This window comes from Capra hircus, chromosome 22 (assembly GCF_001704415.2).
Source record: "Capra hircus breed San Clemente chromosome 22, ASM170441v1, whole genome shotgun sequence".
In the NCBI taxonomy this organism is placed as follows: Eukaryota; Metazoa; Chordata; class Mammalia; order Artiodactyla; family Bovidae; genus Capra; species Capra hircus.
This window is the reverse complement of record NC_030829.1, coordinates 59009768-59031124: the sequence shown is the minus strand read 5'-3', so window position 1 is coordinate 59031124 and position 21357 is coordinate 59009768. Positions and strand designations below refer to the sequence as shown.

General features: G+C 48.2%; 1 protein-coding gene across 4 annotated transcripts in view; it reads left to right on the top strand.

Annotated features, from left to right (window-relative positions):
• CNBP (CCHC-type zinc finger nucleic acid binding protein) overlaps positions 1-18247 on the top strand; it is a 58139-nt gene extending 39892 nt beyond the window's left edge. The window contains exons 1-5 of one of the 4 annotated variants that reach the window (XM_018066901.1): positions 8767-8953; positions 16004-16120; positions 16240-16332; positions 16436-16634; positions 17238-18247. In XM_018066901.1, the coding sequence (XP_017922390.1) occupies positions 16018-16120; positions 16240-16332; positions 16436-16634; positions 17238-17355 (513 nt within the window). In that variant the 5' untranslated portion in view covers positions 8767-8953; positions 16004-16017 and the 3' untranslated portion in view covers positions 17356-18247. Of the gene's footprint in view, positions 1-8766; positions 8954-13539; positions 13883-16003; positions 16142-16239; positions 16333-16435; positions 16635-17237 lie in introns of those variants that run through there. The other 3 variants (XM_018066898.1, XM_018066900.1, XM_018066899.1) reach the window with 3 other exon arrangements.

Below are 21357 nucleotides of genomic sequence, written 5' to 3'. Positions count from 1 at the left end.
TCTGGTTGCGATACTGTATCGTACTTTTGCAAGATGTTACCATTAGGAGAAATCGGGGAAAGAGTACATCTGATCTGTCTGTATTATTTCTTTCAGCCACATGCGAATCTACAGTGATCTCAATGAAAGCGAACGAGAGACCTTAGGTTTCACCCATCAGATTGGCAAAAATCAAACCATCCACAATATAGAGTCTCGGCAATGATCGAGAAACGCAGCACCCATATCCTCTGTGACTGGGAGTATCGTTTGGTGTGTTCACTTTGAGAGTCATGGCAGGCAACCTGCGAAGTGTAAATACAGCCTGTTCACTGTCAACACCTCTCCCTGGGTCTATATGCCCTACAGAAGCCGTCCCTCATGTGCCCCGGGAGACCTGTACACGCGGTGGTTTTTACAACATTGTATAAAAGAGTGGGAATAGCATACGTACCCTCCATTAGGGAAATGGACATGGATGAATCCCTGGTGACTCAGGCTTCCCTGGTGGCTTAGATGGTAAAGAATCGGCCCCCAATGTGGGAGAGCTGCATTTGATCCCTGGGTTGGGAAGATTCCCCTGAAGGATGGCACGGCAAAAACAACAGAATGATCTCTTCTCTTCCAAGCATACGATTCATATCGCAGAAATCCACATCTGTGCCCCAACAGTTAATGCCAAAGAAGCTGAAGTTGAATAGTTCTGTGAAAACATACGAGACCTTCTAGAACTAACACCAAAAAAAGAAAGAAAGAAAGATGTCCTTCTCATCATAGGGAATTGGAATGCGAAAGAGCAGTCGAGATATCTGGAGTAATGGGCAAGGTCGGCCTTCGGGTGCCAAATAAAGCAGGGCAAAGCCTAACAGCTTTGCCAAGAGAACACACTGGTCATAGCAGACACCCTCTTCCAACAACACAGGAGATGACCCTATACATGGACGTCACCAGATGGTCAATATAGAAATCAGATTGATTATATTCTTTGCAGTCAAAGATGGAGAAGCTATATACAGTCAGCATAGAGCTGACTGTGGCTCAGATCATGAACTCATTGTTGGAAAATTCAGACTTGAAGAAAGTAGGGAAAACCACTAGGTCGTTCAGGTATGACCTAAATCAAATCCTTACGATTGTATAGTGAAAGTGACAAATAGATTCAAGGGATTATATCTCATAGATAAGAGTGTCTGAAGATCTGTGGACGGAGGTTCATAGCACTGTGCAGGAGGCGATGAGCAAGACCATCCCCCAGAAGAAGGAATGCAGAAAGGCAGAATGGGCCTGAGGAGGCCTTACAAATAGCTGAGAAAAGAAGGGAAGTGAAAGGCAAAAGAGAAAAGGAAAGATACACCCATCTGAATGCAGACTCCATTTGAATGCAGAGTTCCAAAGAACAGCAAGGAGAGAGAAGATCTTCCTAAGTGATCAATGCAAAGAAATAGAGGAAAACAATAGAATGGGAAAGACTAGAGATCTCTTCAAGAAAATTAGAGATACCAAGGGAAGGTTTCATGCAAAGATGGGCTCAATAAAGGACAGAAATGGTATGGACCTAACAGAAGCAGAAGAAATCGCAAGAATACACAGAAGAATTATACAAAAAAGATCTTCATGACCCAGATAACCACAACGGGTGTGATCACTCACCTAGAGCCAGACATCCTGGAATACGAAGTCAAGTGGGCCTTAGGAACATCATTACAAACAAAGTTAGTGGACGTGATAGAATTCCAGCTGAGCTATTTAAAATCCTAAAAGATGATGCTGTTAAAGTGCTGCACTCAATATGCCATCAATTCTGGAAAACTCAGCAGTGGCTGCAGGACTGGAAAAGGTCAGTTTTCATTCCAATCCCAAAGAAAGGCAATGCCAAAGCATGTTCAAACTACCACATAATTGCACTCATTTCACATGATAGCAAAGTAATGCTCAAAATTCTCCAACCCAGGCGTCAACAGTACGTGAACCAAAAACTTCCAGATGTTCAAGCTGGATTTAGAAAAGGCAGAGGAACCAGAGATCAAAATGCCAACATCCGCTGGATCATAGAAAAAGCAAGAGAGCTCCAGAAAAACATCTACTTCTGTTTCATTGATTACGCCAAAGCCTTTGACTGTGTGGATCACAACAAACTGCGGAAAGTTCTTAAAGAGATGGGAACACCAGACCACCTTACCTGTCTCCTGAGAAATCTGTATGCAGGTTTAGAAGCAACAGTTAGAACCGGACATGGCACAAAGGACTGGTTCCAAACTGGGAAAGGAGTACATCAAGGCTGTATATTGTCACCCTGCTTATTTAACTTATAGGCAGAGCACATCATGCGAAATGCTGGTTTGGATGAAGCACAAGCTGGAATCAAGATTGCAGGGAGAAATATCAATAACCTCAGATATGCCAAAGAATTGATGCTTTTGAACTGTGGTGTTGGAGAAGACTCTTGAGAGTCCCTTGGACTGCAAGGAGATCCAACCAGTCCATTCTGAAGGAGATCAGTCCTGGGTGTTCATTGGAAGGACTGATGCTGAAGCTGAAACTTCAATACTTTGGCCACCTCATGCGAGGAGTTGACTCATTGGAAAAGACTCTGATGCTGGGAGGGATTGGGGGCAGGAGGAGAAGGGGACGACCGAGGATGAGATGGCTGGATGGCATCACTGACTCGATGGACATGAGTCTGAGTGAACTCCGGAAGTTGGTGATGGACAGGGAGGCCTGGCGTGCTGCGATTCACGGGGTCGAAAAGAGTCGGACACGACTGAGCGACTGAACTGAACTGAACTGGTGGTCCAGTAGTTACGTCTCCATGCTTCCAAAGCAACAGGCCTGGGGTTGATTCCTGGTCTGGGAGCTAAAATCCTATGTGGTGTGGGTATGACCACAAAAAGGATTTTTTTAATCAATGTTTTCACATTAAAAATGTAGGTTTTGGAAGTGTAGTTGATTTACAAGGCTGTACAGCGCAGTGATTCCGTCGCCCATGCATCCTCTCCCGTGTTCTTTTCCGTCCTGGCCTTTCGCAGGGTGCTGGCGATGCTGCTCTGCGCTGTGTGTGAGCCTCCCCAGTGGTTCCAGCAGCAGAGAGCCCGCCTGCAGTGCAGGGTCCCGGGAGGACCTTGCCGTCGGCCTCTCTGCCTGTGCCGTCCCGACCTCCCAGTCCGTGCCTCCCTCAGCCCCTGCCCCTTGGCAGCCACAGGTCTGTTCTGTGTGTCTGTGAGCCTGTCTGCTTTGTGCATAAGTTCACTTGGGTCATAGTTTAGATTCTACATATAAGCGATACTATATGGTATTTGTCTTTCTCTTTCTGACTGACTTCACTGATACGATAGTCTCTGGATTCATCCATGTGGCTGAAATGGCATTATTTTATTTTTTTATGACTGAAAATCATTAATATACTTGCAGGAACTCTGTGCAACTCCATTGGTCTCCTCTCAATTTAAATTTAAAATGAGAAGACTAGACTAAATACTCTAGGATTAGGCTAAATGTCCTTTTAGATTTTTTATCCTGATTTAGCCAATTATTTAGTGTGTGTGTGTGTGTGTGTGCTAAGTCACTTCAGTCATCTGTGACACTTTAAGACCTCATGGACTGTAGCCCACCAGGCTCCTCCATCCATGGGATTTCCCAGGCAAGAAGACTGGAATGGGTTGTCATTTCCTTCTCCAAATTATATAGTAGTTCTTTTAAAATTTAACCTTTAAAAATCACTTGCATTGTTTTTATAGATTATGAGAACTACATGATCCAGTGTTAAACTGTATAACACTCTCTCAAAACACAACTGAAGACATCCTGTAAAATACTCTTTGGAAGCAATTTAAACACACCAATATCTTGCTATTCACTCCCTATTTCAAAGTTTAACTAAATAATGTAGATGCTTGATACGAAATTCAGTTCAGTCGCTCAGTCATGTCCGACTCTCTGTGACTCTGTGGACCGCAGCATGCCAGGCCTCCCTGTCCATCACCAACTCCCAGAGTTCGCTCAAACTCATGTCCATCCAGTTGGTGATGCCATCCAACCATCTCATCCTCTGTCATCCCCTTCTCCTCCTGCTTTCAATCTTGCCCAGCATCAGGGTCTTTTCTAATGAGTCAGTTCTTCACATTAGGAGGCCAAAGTAATGGACTTTCAGCTTCAGCATCAGTCCTTCCAATGAATATTCAGGACTGATTTCCTTTAGGACTGACTGGTTTGATCTTCTTGCAGTCTAAGGGGCTTTCCAGAGTCTTCTCCAACACCACAGTTCTAAAGCATCAATTCTTAGATGCTCAGCTTTCTTTATAGTCCAGCTCTCACATCCATAATGACTACTGGGAAACCATAGCTTTGACTAGACGGACCTTTGTTGACAAAGTAACGTTTCTGCTTTTTAATATGCTGTCTAGGTTGGACATAGCTTTTCTTCCAAGGAGCAAGCAGCTTTTGATATCATGGCTGAAGTCACCATCTGCAGTGATTTTGGAGCCCCCTAAAATAAAGTCTGACACTGTTTCCACTGTTTCCCTATCTATTTGCCATGAAGTGATGGGACCGGATGCCATGATCTTTGTTTTTTAAATGTTGAGTTTTAAACCAGCTTTTTCACTCTCTTCTTTCACTTTCATCAAGAGGCTCTTCAGCTCTTCTTCCCTTTCTGCCATAAGGGTGGTGTCATCTGCGTATCTGAGGTTATTGATATTTTTCTCTGTGGCCATGGCTGAGTTTTCCACATTTGCTCACATATTGAGTGCAGCGCTTTAACAGCATTATCTTTTAGGATTTGAAATAGCTCAGCTGGAACACCTCCACTAGCTTTGTTTGTTGTGATGCTTCCTAAGGCCCACTTGACTTCACACTCTGAGATGTCTGGCTCTAGGTGAGTGACCTCACCATTGAGGTTATCTGGGTCATGGAGATCTCTTATGTGCAGTTCTGTGTATCCTCGCCACCTCTCCCCTTCTGCTCCTGTTAGGTCCTGACCGTCTCTGTCCTTTATTGACGTGAAATTACTTTTTCTAAGTACCTACATCTACTTTTCTTTTAGGAAGGAAAAAACAAAAAAAAAAAAATGGAGGTTTTATTTTGAAACTTTTAAAACTCATTTGCAAATAAAGTTTTTCTTTCACCAGTTAGTTTGCAGAAGGAGAGACCGTGTCATTGTTAAGGTCACAGAGGAGGAAGCCAGCCAGTGGGAAGCTCACTAAACTGTTAGTATTTCGTATTTTCCTTGCCATCACCTGCCCTCCCCTACTCTGTCACTTTAAGAAGTCTATGGGAAATTGTAGGATTGGGTCTCAATAACTACGGAGGCCAGAAGCTTTGTGTGAAGTACTCCGGCTGCCTGTGTTTGAAGGCAGCCCAGTTATTTATTTGCTCTGTGACCTTGCTCAGATTATATTCTCTGGACTAATTTTCCCATAGGGATAATAAAAGTACTTCTCTCAAGGGGGTTTTGTGAAAAATTACAAAGAGGTTATAAACGATGCCTGGCATCGAGTCAGTATTCTATAATGATAACAACAATAATAACAATAATGACTGATAATACTTTACAAGGAGTTACTGTATGCCAGGCACTGTTGTTATAACAGGGGCTTCTCAAGTGGCACGAGTGATAAGTTACCTGGTACCAGTGCAAGGAGACATCGGAGACATGGGTTTGATCCCTGGGTCGGGAAGATCCCCTTGAGGAGGCCATGGCAACCCCACTGCAGTATTCTTGCCTGGAGAATTCCACGGACAGAGGAGCCTGGTGGGCCACAGTCCACAGGGTGGCAAAGAGTCTGGACATGAGTGAAGTGACTTAGCAAACATCCACACATGTTCTAAGCACTCTCTATGTTAACTACTAGGTATGATTAGTACTATATAACTAACTCCTATTTCAGGATCAAAAGCTGACATGAGAAGTGGAAACGATTCATGCTCCTCAACCTTAGCTGCAGACTTCAAGTAAAGTTATTTCCCTGTTGGCAGGGAAAACAAGACATAGAAGGGTTTAGAAGGACAGACACAGTATCATCTCCATTTAGCCACGGGATCTAGGGCTTGTGCTAGGAACAGTTCGGCATTTTAAGCGGAAATGAGGAGTTGGCAGTTATTGCGGCTCGACTGGCATTCCTTTGAAGGAATCCTGAATCATGCTGAATCACAGCATCTTAGCTGGTCCTCTCTGAGGACACTTAATACTTTCTTTTGGCCCTTGTCATCCTGCAAGATATTCAAGGGCACGGTCTGTCTCATCTCACCTGTGTAACCCCTGCAGAGATGAGTACAATACCTTGGGGAAGACTGGACATGGGAGGGCAGGAAGGGATAAAGCAGATTTCCAGGGGAGGGAAATACAGAAAACTCTTCAAATACAGGTGGCAGTTTATCTTTTAAGTGGGGTAGCCTTTTCTTTCCTTTGTTTTCAAACATCACTAATGAACAGGTATACCCAAGGGCATATCCATGCAACAATAGTCACTTCATCCCAGACCTTCTCGGCCACAGTCAGAATGACTTATGACCAGACTGGTTCTATTAAAAATCATCATTACAGAAAGCTGGATGCCAAGTAGAAAAGAGCCATTAGCTGCTCCTCCCAGAGCTGAAGAACAGAGGACACATGATGTCTCCCCTCCTTAAGTCTCCTAAAACATGGAGAAGAACACTGTGTCCAGTGTCTTTATTTCACACCCACCTTTGAAAAAAAATATTAGGAACATTCAGTCCTTGTGTAATGAATATTTTATGCAGCACATTGATTGGAATGGTGAACCAAAATCGAGTCAGAAAATACTAATTTCTGGTTCCTGTGACAATTTTAACTCATCTCCTAGTGTGGCATGGAGGCTTTCAGGCTGGACTTCCTACAAAGCCTCCTGTGTTACACTGACTCACTGGTAGGCCTTAGGAAATCACTAGGTAAGTGTCTCTGGTTACCACACTACAACTTACCTCAAGATATTATAAAGAGTAATCAATTAGGGAGGGGAAACTGAAGCTGTGGAAGCTTCTTGGTGATAGAACTATGTAAGCACAAGATGCTTTATTTTTGGGGGCTCCAAAATCCCTGCAGATGGTGACTGCAGCCATGAAATTAAAAGACGCTTACTCCTTGGAAGAAAAGTTATGACCAACCTAGATAGCATATTCAAAAGCAGGGACATTACTTTGCCAACAAAGGTCCGTCTAGTCAAGGCTACGGTTTTTCCAGTGGTCGTGTATGGATGTGAGAGTTGGACTGTGAAGAAAGCTTAGCGCCGAAGAATTGATGCTTTTGAACTGTGGTGTTGGAGAAGACTCTTGAGAGTCCCTTGGACTGCAAGGAGATCAGCCCTGGAATTTCTTTGGAGGGAATGATGCTGAAGCTGAAACTCCAGTACTTTTGCCACCTCATGCAAAGAGTTGACTCTGATGCTAGGAGGGATTGGGGGCAGGAGGAGAAGGGGACCACAGAGGATGAGAAGGCTGGATGGCATCTCGGACTCGATGGACGTGAGTCTGAGTGAACTCCGGGAGTTGGTGATGGACAGGGAGGCCTGGCGAGCTGCGATTCACGGGGTTGCAAAGAGTCGGACATGGCTGAGCGACTGAACTGAACTGAAGCACAAAGTACCATTGCATTATGGGTAACTCGGTGCAGAAAGTGCCGGGCAGTTCAACCGTTATTAGAAATTGGACATTTTCAGTGACTTTTAAAATATTTTAAATTGTCTTGATTAACACAAGCTAAAATCATGGGTCCTTAAAATAGTCCATCCACTCCAATAATTGCTCCCAGCTCTGCTAAGTGCTTTGCAGTGATCGATTTGAACCAGGTTTAAGCCTCTCAGCACCCGAGCTCTTAACCACACTGCTGCGCTACCTCCTCACCACGTGCTGGAAGAAGCCACACAGCCGTGGTACTAGGATTCAGTGAGGTGCAACTGGGAGCAAATGAATACAAGTCTACAGTCACCTGCGGATGGAACGAACTATCTTGCAAACAAGGACTGGTCACCCCAGTTTTCACATCTTAATAGACACAAGCACTCACTTTCCAAGAGTAAGACAGTCATTAAAAGAATGGAAAGTACACCCCCGGGCTGTAACGGCCAACCCGGGCCGGGCCGCAGGCAGACCTCCAGAGCGCACCGAGTTTAGTGTGAGACTGCGGTCATTTTAGGGCTTCAAGAGACTGGAACTCGTCCATTTTTCTCCTCATGTTTTTAATGAAAGCCTTTCCAAAATGAGACACCAAGGTCTGTAACTGCTCACTTTACATCGAACAGTTTCACTTGATTTCCCCGTGACAGCGTGTCTGCGCTACGTTCACTGTCTCTTGGAGAACCCCCGAAGGCCTGCAGGGACGGTGGCACCCCGGGCCGCGGGGGCCGTCACGCGTCACGTGCTCCCCGGGTGACGAGGGCTGTTGGGGCGGCGGTGCCTCCCCCGCGCCCGCTCCCCCGGGGCGGGCCGTTTATCCGGGAGGGGCTGTGAGGCGGGACCGGCAGCCCGGTTCCCCCCAGCCGAGTGGCCCCGGCAGCGCCCGGCTCCGGCGGCGCTGAGCCCGACCCCGGGAGGAGGCCTTCGGACCCCACGAGCACAGGAAGCCGCTCCCGGAGCCCCTGGCCGCCACCGCCACCGCCGCCAGGAGGGTCGTCGAGCCGGAACTCCGAGCGGCCCGACAAGGGCCCGGCCTCGAGGCGGGAAGGCCGCGCGCAAGGCCCGGCGGGAAGGGCCGCGCACGCCGGGGGGAGCCCCGCCCCCAGCGCCGCGTCGGGCGCGGCGGCCCGCCTCGCGGGCGGCCCTGATTGGACGGCCGAGCCGCGCGCGCTGATTGGCCGCGTGGGCGAGGCGGCGGCGAGCCGTGCGCAGCGGCGTGTGCGGGGCCGTGTGCAGACCCGCGTGTGGCGCAGGCAGGGTCCCTGAAAATAAACAGCCGCCGCTTCGCGAGCTGCCCTCCCGGTCTGCGCCTGAGTCTCGGCCGCTGCGGGCCCCTGCGACGCGGAAGGTGAGGCCGCGAGCGGGCCGGGGACCGCGGCGCGGGGGGAGGCCGCGGGCGGAGGGCCGGGCCCGGGCGGCGGCGATGGCGGCCGCGCTCCGGCCTGCTCCGCTGCTGCGTCAGGCGGGAAGCAGGCCGCCGCCTCCCGGGCCCGGGCCTGCGCCGCACGGCCGGGTGCCCCGCGCTCTGCCCGCCGCCCGGGACGCGGGGCCGCCTCGCTGGGGCCTCCGGGACCCGGCCGCGCCGGGCCCGCCGCCCGGCGGCGTACGAGGCCGCGCGTCCTTGGGACTGAGGCGGGGGCTCCGGGCCGCGGGGCGGGGGTGGCTTGGCGGGAAGGTGCGGGGAGGGGGCCGTGTGGGGAGGGCGCGGGGCGGCGGGGGGCCGGGGCCGGGCCTGGCGGGCCACGTGCCAAAGGGCTCTTCGGGCCCAGGAGGGGCCTCGGAGAAGCTGTCCGCTCAGGGCGGGAGACACCCCGCCGGAAAGCCCGTGCGGCTTCGGGCCTCGGTCTCGGTGCTCCACGGCAGCTTCAGGATTCTTGGATTTTTATCGTCATGGACGTGCTAAGTTACTGGTCTTAGGTTGCACTTCGGGAAAGGGCAGATAAGGCTCGTTTTCCTTGAATCAGCACGACTTTTAAGTTCGAGAGGCCTCTAGAAAAAACCCCATTATCGGCAAAACACATGAATCGGCCAAACTTCCAAAATCATGGCAGCAGCAGTAACCTTTGCATCATCTCCCGGGTAGATGAATGCAGTTTAAAAACGAGGCGAGAAGATGAGTTAACCAATCTCCATTTGGTTTTTCCAGACGTGAAAACCTATTTTAGTAAAGGCATAATGGCCCACATTTGGGTTCGGGTGTTGATTTTATTATGGATAAGGCTTGTGCTTATTGCCACATGTTAACCACATGGCCTCAGCCACAGGACACTTCCAAAGGAAGTGACTGCATCTGGTCCTGGGGGTCCTAGGAAAAGAAAACGTTGCTTGGTTTTCATCTGTGACTTCAGATAGTATGTTTCAGGCATTGTTCAGAAGGACCCACGAAAAGTATAAGGTAAATAAGCCAAGAGTCGGGATTAGCGTGCCTTTTTTTCCCCCCTTCCTTTTTTCTTTTTAGAAGGATTGAATTTCATCCTTATCTTGTACCCCCAAAAGACAAGTTTTTAAGAAAAGATTTTTTTCCCCCTTTTTCTTGTTGTTTGACTCACTTTTTTGGAGAGAAACATAACTAGTTAATTTCTGCCTCAGTGAATTAACCTTAATTTAAATTAATTTAACAACTTTTTATTCTTTTGCTCAACCTCTATTAGTTGAATGTAAGGTCTTGACGGTCTTAAAGAGATGAATAAGAGGTTGTTCTACCTCTAAGACTTTTTTCCTCTCTGCAACGCAACTACTTTCAAATACTTTAAAATTACTGTGGTCATGGCTTAATCAAATACCTACGAAGTGCCACGTTCATAGTTTGATGCTGTTTTAGTTTGTTGAGCCTGATTCTTGTTTAGGAGGAGCTCTATGTACTGAAATATAAAAGGGATAATTTATTATATTCCAAAGGGCTGAATAAAGAACTTAGTTTTTTCCAAGTTGTAACTCTTGGCAACAATTAGAAAAAAACAAGGTATATATTTATATAGTTATATGTCACAGAGAACTTGGGTTACATTTTTCTTAGCAACCAAAGGTCCACAGTCCTTTTCCTGTTGATAACAAACTAGGTATTTTAAATGTGCAGTTTAAGGGGCATTTATTACACTTATATTTGAACATCTGGAACAGGCAGAATATCTTTTTAAGGCACTATAAATGAGGGTTCTTTTTACTTTTCTTGAAATCTTTAAAAGTATGTGGCATCTACATGGAAAGCTTAAAGACAAGAGGACCACAGTTTTAACTATTTGAGGGGATTGGTCTCTTGTCTAAATGCTTGACCATGAGAGAGAGACTGCTTCCCTCCTCCCGTGCCTGCAGGAATGAGTGTTTCTTTTTTAAAAAATTGTTGGCTTCTTTCCTTTTCCTAGCCTCTGACAGTAAGTGGAGAGCGAAAGCGTGGTGCCAAGGCCGCCTGGCCTGCTCTGTGGGGAGCACCCTTTCTGTACTGGCAGGTTTAATAGAGCTCCTGTGCTGGCCGCGTCAGGTGCTACTGCAGTCAGGGCCTGGTCTTGAGAGACGCCAGCAAAGTGCACACCATTTTCATGTTAAAAAGACGCTGGGCTAATTCAGTAAAGATTGTAGCCACCAGCATTCACATTGGAGGGGGTGGGCTCTATTAAAGGGGACTGGAAATGCAATATGGTGTTCACTTGGAGTGGCTTGTTAATTACAGATGAGGGTGTTAACTAGGGAGGTCAGGTTGCCAGTCTTTGCCACTCCTAAATTCTGCCTTGAGGAAGGTTAAAATCTAAGATAACTTTAAATTCTTTCATGGGCATGGGTTTTTAAAAACATATCAGTTCTATTTTATTTTGACTTATCCAATTTGGTATACTTTTCTGATAGCATTTTCATGAGCCTTGTCACTTAATCCTAAACCTCTGCAGAGGACCTGAGCTCACAGTTGAAATCCTGACTCACAAATCCTGACTTTCTAGTTGTCTGGCCTTGGGAAAGTTACTTGGTCTCAGATCCTCAGTTTCCTTATCAGTGAAAGGGGAACAAGGATACGTAACTTGCAAAGTTGCAGGGATTATAGATAATGAGTAGTAGGCATTTAACTGCTAACTGAAACCTCTCTGGATAAGCAGAGGTGGGTGTAAGTAACCCGCGCACGCGGGAAATGCAGGAGAAGCAGCCAGAGCTGCTCCTGGGGGCGGTCTCTGTCCTGCGTCCTGGGCAGAGTGCAGGAAGCCCGCGATGCCACTTGCTTCCTTTAGTTTGTTTTTACTCCAAGCTGAGGCGTCTTGGTACCACGTTGGTACTGGGAACTGGCTTAGTGGAGCGCAGTGATGGGCGAGTGCGTTCTGAGGGCAGAGGGCCCCTCTGGGCTTGGGGACGATGAGTGGCGATAGCGCTGATAGGAAGCAGGGCCGTGTGAGGCGAGCGGTCTCACCGGTGCTCCTCAGCCACTGACGCCCTTGGCTGCTCTTATGTTAGATGTGTTTGTAGACTGTTGCTGGCTCCTACTCATTGGAGCGCGTTGCTCGTGTTGACCAGGTGCTGTGAAGGTTTAATCAAAGCAGTTTCCTGGCTTTGTTGTTAGTATCAAAAATGCGGTAAATTTGCCTCAGTGAAGACAAGTTTGTGTAACTAGTTCCAGGACTTAAGCACTCACAGCCTAGATGAGTGCAGAATCAGAATAGTTGGGCCTCCCAGTTGAGCTCACGTGGCCCTTCTCAGGTCGCATTTTGACTGCGCCAGGCATGCCCTGGGCCCTGCCACATCTTACATGTGACTTGTGCCATAAAAATTCAGTTCGCTGTGGCGGAAGGGAAACATACTGCTTCCTGGGGTTGGAAATGGGAGCTCATTTGGAACTGACCCTTTTGCTTCTCAAGAAGGGGCGTTATAGGCTGGGAAACTGGAGTGTAAGCGGAGTTAGGCCCACTCTAAGCCTGCTGAGTAGATTGGCCGTGTTGTGAGGCTTGTGGGCTGAATCCCCGAGCAGAGAAAGAACCGGGGCCCTGGCAGTGAAAGTCCGGAATCCTGACCAGCAGGCTGCCGGGGAACTGCTTAGAGTGAGTGCTGCCTGTCTGCACTTAAACCTCAGCAGGGGAAGAGTGGAAAGGAGCGAGGAGCTGCGAGCCGCAATCATCAGCCCTTAGGAGTTTAGTTGAGCGTGTGCTAAGCACAAGGCACCTGGAAACAGTTCTGGCTCCAGATCAAGACAGGAGGGGCGTCAGGTGTCCTGAGGTAACGCAGCAAGCAGTTAAGTGGTTAACCCTGTGGTTCCCAAATCTGTTTGCATTGTGAGAATACATGGGGGTGGATAGCAGCAGTGATTTTTAGCAGCGAGAAGAAAAATATGCTCTCTTACTGCCAAGTGACAGTGAAAATACAGCATTTGCTTTTTAAATTAGTATATATGTGCTCTGCAGCATGCCATAGATTACTGGGTCTCATTGAATTCTTGGAGTAATAAGAGTGTGGGTGGCAAGCAGAGGTCCTGGTTTGGCTACTGACTTCAGTGACCTGGGGTGAAAATTTCTCCGTTACGTGTGGGGATTGTAACAGATAATCTGAAATGCATACTGAATCTGGATTGCAGTCAGGCCTTAGTGAGAATGTGAAATTCATCGGTACTCTGTTGTTTGGCCGTACTGCGACCGGGGAGCGAACCTGGGCCCGAGCCTGGGCCCTGGCAGTGAAGTGCTGAGTCCTAGCTGCTGGACCACCAGGGACTTTCCAGCGTCATTCTTTTAAGTGAACAGTGCAGCAGCTCATCTGATGGCAAAAATTTAGGTGTTTTTTTTTTTTTTTTTTTTTTTTTTGGTCAGTAATTACTGGATTGGATTGGGTCTGTACAAGAAACACAAGTTTATTTCATTCAGCAAATGACTATTGGCCCTCGCCCCCCCCCCCAAAAAAAAAACCTCAGCAGTTAAAATCCTGAGTTACAGAACCGCGACTGAAAGGGTGATTGTATGGGGTATTAGTCAGAGGCGAATACCTTGGTCTGTGCCCTCAGGAGGATGGTAAAAAGCAGAATGGTAGAGCAGGCCAAGTGCCCTGAGTCTTGGTAGGAAAAAGGAAAGTTCCAGGCTGGTGATGTGGTCAGGTTCTTTTATAGAGCTGGCATTTATTTGAGTTGGCCCTTGAAGGTTGGAAAACGTTGTGACAGGTGCGAGAGGCGGAGGCAGACAGTGCCGCCAGACTCCCAGCCAAGAGCAGAGGGCATCGTGGAGCCAGGATGAATTCGCAGCTCCGTCTTCCCTCGCGGCCTCTAGTTTTCCTGAGGAACGGCATGGACTCTCTGAAGACCTTGTAACTCAATGTGCTCGTATGTAAGATGCGTACTAGGATAGCGACCTGTGTCCTAGGATAGGTAGCATCCCCTTAAAACAGCAGGAGTCAGTTGGATTACTGTTAATTATCTAAGAGCTCTCTCAGTAAAAATGCAGAACAGCTCACTCAGATTGGCTTGGCCAAAGAGGAAGAATCCGCACATGGGCTAATCACTTGGTAGGAAGCTAAATTTTTTTAACTATTATTTGTAGGCTGAAAGTAACCCTAAAATGTCACAATGCGCACTGTTAATAGACAGCTGATGATTCCGTGTGATGCACCTCTCTTACCCTTTACCGTTACGAAGCCAGCAAGAGGCCTTCTTAAAGCAGCAGTGTAAGAGTGAGATTGCCCGAACTACCATTCGCTTTAGCTTTCTGCGTGTTGAATATTGGGTCGTCGTTTTTCTAAAAGATAATATCTCATTAAAGTAAAAAAGTATAAAGTGCTTGGAGCCTGTCCGCTTGCCCGGATTGCCTTGTGAAAGGAAAGGACTCCTTGGGACCAGGAGCTACAGTGTTCGGATCCGCGTGCCTGCTCAGTACTGTCTGGCTTTTGGCCCTGTGGAGAGGAGCCCACCAGGCTCCTCTGTCCATGGGACTTTGAGGCAAGAATGCTGGAGCGGGTTGCTGTTTCCTGCTCCGGGGATCTTCCCAGCCCGGGACGTGAACCCGGGTCTCCTTCGTCTGCTGCATCGGCAGGCCGGCTCGCTGCCACTGGGCGACCTGTGCAGCCCACCTGTACTCGGATTGGTCCTCAGTAAACCAGAGAAGACGCAGGATGGAGGTGGGATTGAGGGGAGGCCCAAGAGCCATAAGCACTTTTCCTGTGATTGTTTTATGTGCTGTTCACTTTTTAATCTCAGTGTTTTCTCTGGAAACCAGCCCTCCACTTGACTTAAAATGCCAGCACCCATATAGGAAAGCAGATGTAATTTTGCCAAATGCCTTTTTAATCGTCACGGACTGGTTTCTTCTGAGTGGAAACGTGCCTTGGGACAGCGTGGGGAATGGGCGCCCTGCTCGGGCGCGCTGTCCCCTGCTGTTAGGGTAAGTGTGCAGGGCGAGTGTGCGAGATGGCAGTGTCCTCTGAAGATTTGTCCCGGCTCTGGTTTCAGGCGCATGGGACAGGTATGAGTTCTTTTGGATATCTGACAGCGGAGACTTTTGAAACTAAACTCGAGCATAATTTGAGTCACTAGGTTTTGCTCCATTGAGTTAAAAAACTTTGTGCACCATTCTTTGACACTGGAATTCAGGGCAAAACATGTTTAGATACAGGGAAGTGGGGAAATGTAAAGGCCACAGTGTTTTCAGCGAGCTTTTTAAAGGCCCGTTTACTGGGAGTCTGTCCTGCAGCGTTCCTCTCTGTTCTTTCCCATTCTTTGCTAGGAATAGCCCCCGCTTATTTTTAGATTGTTACGTAAGAAGCACAAAATGGATTTGCTTTGGAGTTTCGCTTTTATTTTGAAACAATACCCAATAAAGGAGTCTACTGTGAAATTACAAGTAACCTTGTTTTAGATGTAAAATTACAGAAGCAAATTTGGAAATGGGAGAAACTAGAGAGGGGGAGATGGCCCCAGTGCTACCGGGACTTGACTTTGGCGTTTCTCTTTGTTGCTTTTCTACTGCTTTAAGACTGCGCCTCTTCTGGCGCGCCTGCCCTCCAGAGCTCAGTCGGCAGGCAGGGCTGCGGCGTCATTAGGCGCCGTGCTGGCTGCTCTGGTGCACGGGGGGTTTGCCTCTGTGCTGCAGCAATGCTGCAGACCCGCGGGCTGCTCCAGGCTTATAACCAGCGCGTGGCTTTCAGTGCCCACCATCGAGTTTCATCGCTAATGATGGATATTCATTTACACTAACCCTGAAAGTCCCCTTAGTAACCGGGTTAACACTTATGCATAATTGGAACGACTATGCGAAGTGTTTTTGATTCATTTTTTAATATATTTCATAATCATGATGCCTAAGTATATGGTTATCTGAGTGTTTTTCTAAACAGTATATTGGTTGGCTTTTGTTACTGAAGAATAATTATCCAGAAATACACTAAACAGGGAATAAAAGCTGGAAGCAGTGGTGAGTGGCTTCATGTTGTCGTTTTTAATGTTTTGAAGATCTGACTGCAGCCATGAGCAGCAATGAGTGCTTCAAGTGCGGACGGTCTGGCCACTGGGCCCGGGAGTGCCCCACTGGTGGAGGCCGCGGTCGTGGGATGAGAAGCCGTGGCAGAGGTGGTTTTACCTCGGATAGAGGTATTTTTGTCGAATAAAAAATTCTGAAGTGCCTCCGTATTCGTGGGCGTCAAGACTGGGCTAATGGGCCACGCGCGCTTTGTCTCCGTCCCAAACAGGCTTCCAGTTTGTCGCCTCGTCTCTCCCAGACATCTGCTACCGCTGTGGCGAGTCTGGCCACCTTGCCAAGGACTGCGACCTTCAGGAGGATGGTGAGTGAGGGGCGTGTGGAGGAGGGTCCCCCGGGGAGCGGCGCGGAGCCTGGCGGCACCCGTGAGGTGCCACAGTCTGCCTGACCTTTCCCTGCTGCCGAAGCCTGCTATAACTGCGGCCGAGGCGGCCACATCGCCAAGGACTGCAAGGAGCCCAAGCGGGAGCGGGAGCAGTGCTGCTACAACTGCGGCAAGCCCGGCCACCTGGCTCGCGACTGCGACCATGCCGACGAGCAGAAGTGCTACTCCTGCGGCGAGTTCGGGCACATCCAGAAGGACTGCACCAAGGTCAAGTGCTACAGGTGAGCTGCTGGGGGCTGCGGGAGCCTGGGCTGCCGCCGGTGGGAGGACCCAGGGCGCTGCGGCCCCGACCTGGCCCTGACCACACGAGGGGTTTGTGTGCGTGAAAGAGTGTGAGGGGTGATGGTTTGGCACCTTCAGAGACTTCGTAGAAAAGTACAAAGCGTATGTTCTGGTTTGTGTAATTCATACACAGATCTTTTTCATGAAATCAGGAGTCTCTGCTTGTGAGTGTGACACGATGATATATGTACATGTTAAAGCATGCACTTTGACAAGTTTTGACATGTACATACTTGTGGGATCGTAGGGGCTCACTTGTGTGAAGACAGACCATGTTGGCCCGTGTTTGGTGGTGGCGGTGGGGGATCTGTGTGGTCCGTGTTTGGTGGTAGTGGGTGATCTGCTGTGGACCGCTCAGCTGAGTGGCTTAGCGGTCGGGTCCCTCCTCCTCGGTCTTAGTTTAGGGGTTAATGAGACTCACTGAAGAGCACAGATGCATGCTCCACTCATCGTTGCGTTTTGTCGTGCAGTAGCTAATCCTTCGGTACATTGTGCCTGTTTCTGAGCGCTTTTGTGACAGCTGTTTCAATTTCCCCTCTTAGGTGTGGCGAAACTGGTCACGTAGCCATCAACTGCAGCAAGACGAGTGAAGTCAACTGTTACCGCTGTGGCGAGTCAGGGCACCTTGCGCGGGAGTGCACGATCGAGGCCACAGCTTAATCGCTCTCCTTTGTCGCCCCTCCTTTTCTGATTGATGGTTGTATTATTTTCTCTGAATCCTCTTCACTGGCCAAAGGTTGGCAGACAGAGGCTACTCCCAGGCCAGTGAGCTTTACTTGCCGTGTAAAAGGAGGAAAGGGGTGGAAAAAAAATCGACTTTCTGCATTTAACTACAAAAAAAAAAAGTTTATGTTTAGTTTGGTAGAGGTGTTAATGTATAATGCTTTGTTAAAGAACCCCCTTTCCGCGCCACTGGTGAATAGGGATTGATGAATGGGAAGAGTTGAGTCAGACCAGGAAGCCCGTTCTGGGTTTCTCGAATATGTTCCCATGTAGGAGGTAAAACCGATCCTGGAAGTGTCTGTGAGCTTCCATAAATAACTTTAATTTTAGCATAATGACTGCCTTGGATTGTCTGACCTCAGTAGCTATTAAATAACATCGAGTAACATCTGTATCAGGCCCTACATAGAACATGCAGCTGAGTGGGAGTAAACAAACAAAAAGACAAACACGCGTGTTAATGGCCGTGCGAGAACACGCGGGATAGAAGCCTGAGCAGGGACAGCCTCACCACAGCGTTGATGCTGGGTAAACAGATGGTGATGGCAGTGGTGTAGAACACGTTTTCAAAGACTAAATCTAAAACCCAGAGTAAACATCTATGCTCAGAGTTAGCATAATTTGGAGCTATTCAGGAATTGCAGAGAAATGCATTTTCACAGAAATCAAGATGTTATTTTTGTATACTATATCACTTAGACAACTGTGTTTCATTTGCTGTAATCAGTTTTTAAAAGTCAGATGGAAAAAGCAACTGAAGTCCTAGAAAATAGAAATGTAATTTTAAGCTATCCAATAAAGCTGGAGGAGGAAGGGGAGTCTGACTAAAGTTCTTTTTGTTTCAACTTTTCATTAACGTATATGGTGCAGAATGCCGCATTAAAGGGGAGCGGAGGCCCAGAAGCTGGCCGTCTGGGTTTTCTTTTTGTGCTAACTCAGCCTGGCCTTCCGTAAGGAAACGTAGCTGTTGGAGGGAGCACAGGCTTCAGACACTCCATCAGCTCTGCGAGGACATAGTTTCTGTCTTCTCGTCCATTATAATGACAGCCTTTCGTTCCACGTTGGTTCTGAACAGTTCTAACACCATGGATGGATGGCTTTCGTTAAAGTTTATTTTTTTTAATGTGGACTCTCGTTAAAGTCTTCATTGAATTTGTTACTGTATTGAAGTTGATTTGTGATTTTTTGGCCGCAAGGTGTGTGGGATCTTGGCTCCTGGGCCAGGGATGAACCTGCGCCCCTGAACTGGAAGGCGAAGGCTTAAGCGCTGGACCATCAGAAGTCCCACCATGACGGTTTCACCATTTCAAATTTTCCTGGACTTCACAGGGGTCTGGAATGTTGGATTCCTTGTGTTTTCTCCTAGGGTGTGATCTAGAGTTGACATGCACCTTAGAAGTCATTTAATGAACTCACTTTATAGATGAGTTCCTAGAAGCTTAAGTTGAAGAATGTGCAGCTGCCTGGAACCTCAAGTACCCTTCCTCTCCTACAGCTGCTGAATGCCCCCGGCCCTCCCCGTGGCTGCTGCCCCGAGCTTCCCAAGGTGGCCCATTGGCCTCTTCATCCTGCCGGGTGGTTTCCTCGCCTTGCGTGTGCTGCACGCCGCGTGTCATCTGGTCAGTGTGTGTGGGTGGGTCGCACAGCGCTGTGCTCGCCAGAGCAGCAACGTGGTGAAACCCCAGCGCCGGTTCATTTCCCTAGAGTGTCAAGCTTTCAGTTTTGTTTTGCTTGTGTGGTTGGGTTACATTGTTTCTTTTTGGCTCAGTCGCACCTCTGGGATCTGACTTCCCGAGTGTCTCCGGCCTGGAAGCTTTGGGTCTTTAACCCGGCACAGACAGCGAAGTCCCTTTGATATTTTCATGAAGCAAGTGCTGTATCTCAGATGTTAAGCATGTTAGAGATCATGATGATTTCAGTTTTCTAGCACAAGTTACGAAACAGTGATGTTGCATTTCATCAGCTTTACTGCTGACAGAGAACTTGACCTCTTCCATTGAAATGACAAGCATTTCCCTTGAAAAGTCAGCAATCTATCATTCATTTACCTGATGATTTTAGCATTTCCTGTTCTTTGTGTACAGTTGGGAGAAATGACCACGTCGCTCCCTGGTTCCACAAAACCAAGTTGTACTAAGTGATACAGTGCCCTTGAGGGTTTTGATTCTGGTAAATAATGAGTATCATCCACTTAGGAAGAGTTGATTTTTTTAGATAGAAATAGTCAGATTTGTTGCAATTGTAGGGAAGACAGTGCCTTGAAAGATTTTGTCTGGGATGTTGGTAGCTGTTGTGTTTGAGTTATTTTGACTATTTTATATGTTAAATTATTCGTGGAACAGGCTGTCCTTGACTTTAAGGCAGTAACACGGTCAGTAGGTGAGGCACCTGGCTTCCGACGAGACGTCGTCTACTCTTAAGTGACAGAGGCAAGATCTTGAATTCGGGGCTGTCTGAAGTCAGCAGCATATACTCGTACCATCTGTTCTCTGTTCCCTGTTTTGGGATCTGTTTCCCTTCATTATTTATTAGTACTGGTCGTGACAGTCCTTGTTAAACTTAACTGTCATTTTTAAAACCTGGTAGAATTCTAGTTGTCCAAAAGATTTTGAGCACGTTGTATTCATTGGACTCAAGTAACTGCTGCAACCGTTTAAAACATTTCTAATGACAGTTTAATAGAGTAGGTGTTAAAGAACATCTCTGTTAGAATTAAAGAGGCTAGCATTGGGCATGACTTTCTCAGGGAGGGTACTGAGCGGTATTTTGTAAGATCCTGGGTGACTCCCGGGATAAGGAGACAAGGTCATGGCCCCAGTGGTGTGGTTATAATTTGAGAACAACTCAGTCCAGAGCTTGTGCTCTGAATTACAAAGGTTCATGTACATTTAATTATCCTTGTTACTTGCCTTAGAATTGAAAGAAATTACATTGAACGTAACAGCTTCCCATCTGTTCATTTCCACCTCCACTGGCAATGAACTTCACTGCTTGTGATCTCGGTAAAGGTTTTGGTAGCCAGCTGAGGTGTCAGTTCTGTCTCCCAAGCAGGCTGTATGTGATGGTAATGAGGGTCACAGTGGTGTCTTCAACATCACAGACTTCGTGTTTTCACACTTGGGTTTCTGCTCTTGTGCTTGTGGAAACACCTTCCTAGGCGGGCCTGAGGTGACCGAGGCAGCTGCAGTGAGCAAAGCGCACGCCCTTCAGCCGGTCGGGGTGCTTTTGTGTTCATTGCCGCGTTTTCCATGGAAGGTACTTTGCGGTATGAACCACGAACCCTGGCCTGGAGCCTGACCACTCTGGTCTCCACTGGAGAACACTGCTGCGTGACCCCTGTTGGGCAAAGAGAATCTGGTCGCAGAGGTAGTAACTCCAGCGACGTTGTGGCAGGCCTTCCGCAGTTCACCGAGGTTGGCGTCCCGCATGAGCAGGGCGCCCTGCGCTGCTCTCCGCCTGAGCCCTCCACCGTCCGCAGCTCCGCAGCTGCAGTCTGCTTGCCCTCTCGTGCCCTGTCACGACATTTGCTCGAGCAAGATGAGCCCAGGTCTCCTGCGTTGCAGGCAGATTCTTTACCATCTGAGGCACCAGAGAGCGCGCTCACAGTCTGGGAGATGGGGACTACATCTATACTTCCTGGTCAGGCCACACGGGTGTGTGCATGAGGCCCGGCTTTTGCAGCACTCCCACGTCTGAGGCCGCTTTGTTTGATCACTGGAGCTTTAGGGAGCCTTCCACCCAAGGATTGATTAGAGCCAGATGAGTGTCAAGGTCTAGAGAAGATTTCCAGCTGATGTATTAGAGGGATGGGCATTTCTTTTTGGGGGTGCTGTGCTGGGCCTTCTCTGCTTGGGTGAAGCGGAGGCCTACTCCATAGCTGTGGGGTGTGGGCTGCTCATTGCAGGGGCTTCTGTTTGGAAGCACCGGCTCTAGGGGGCG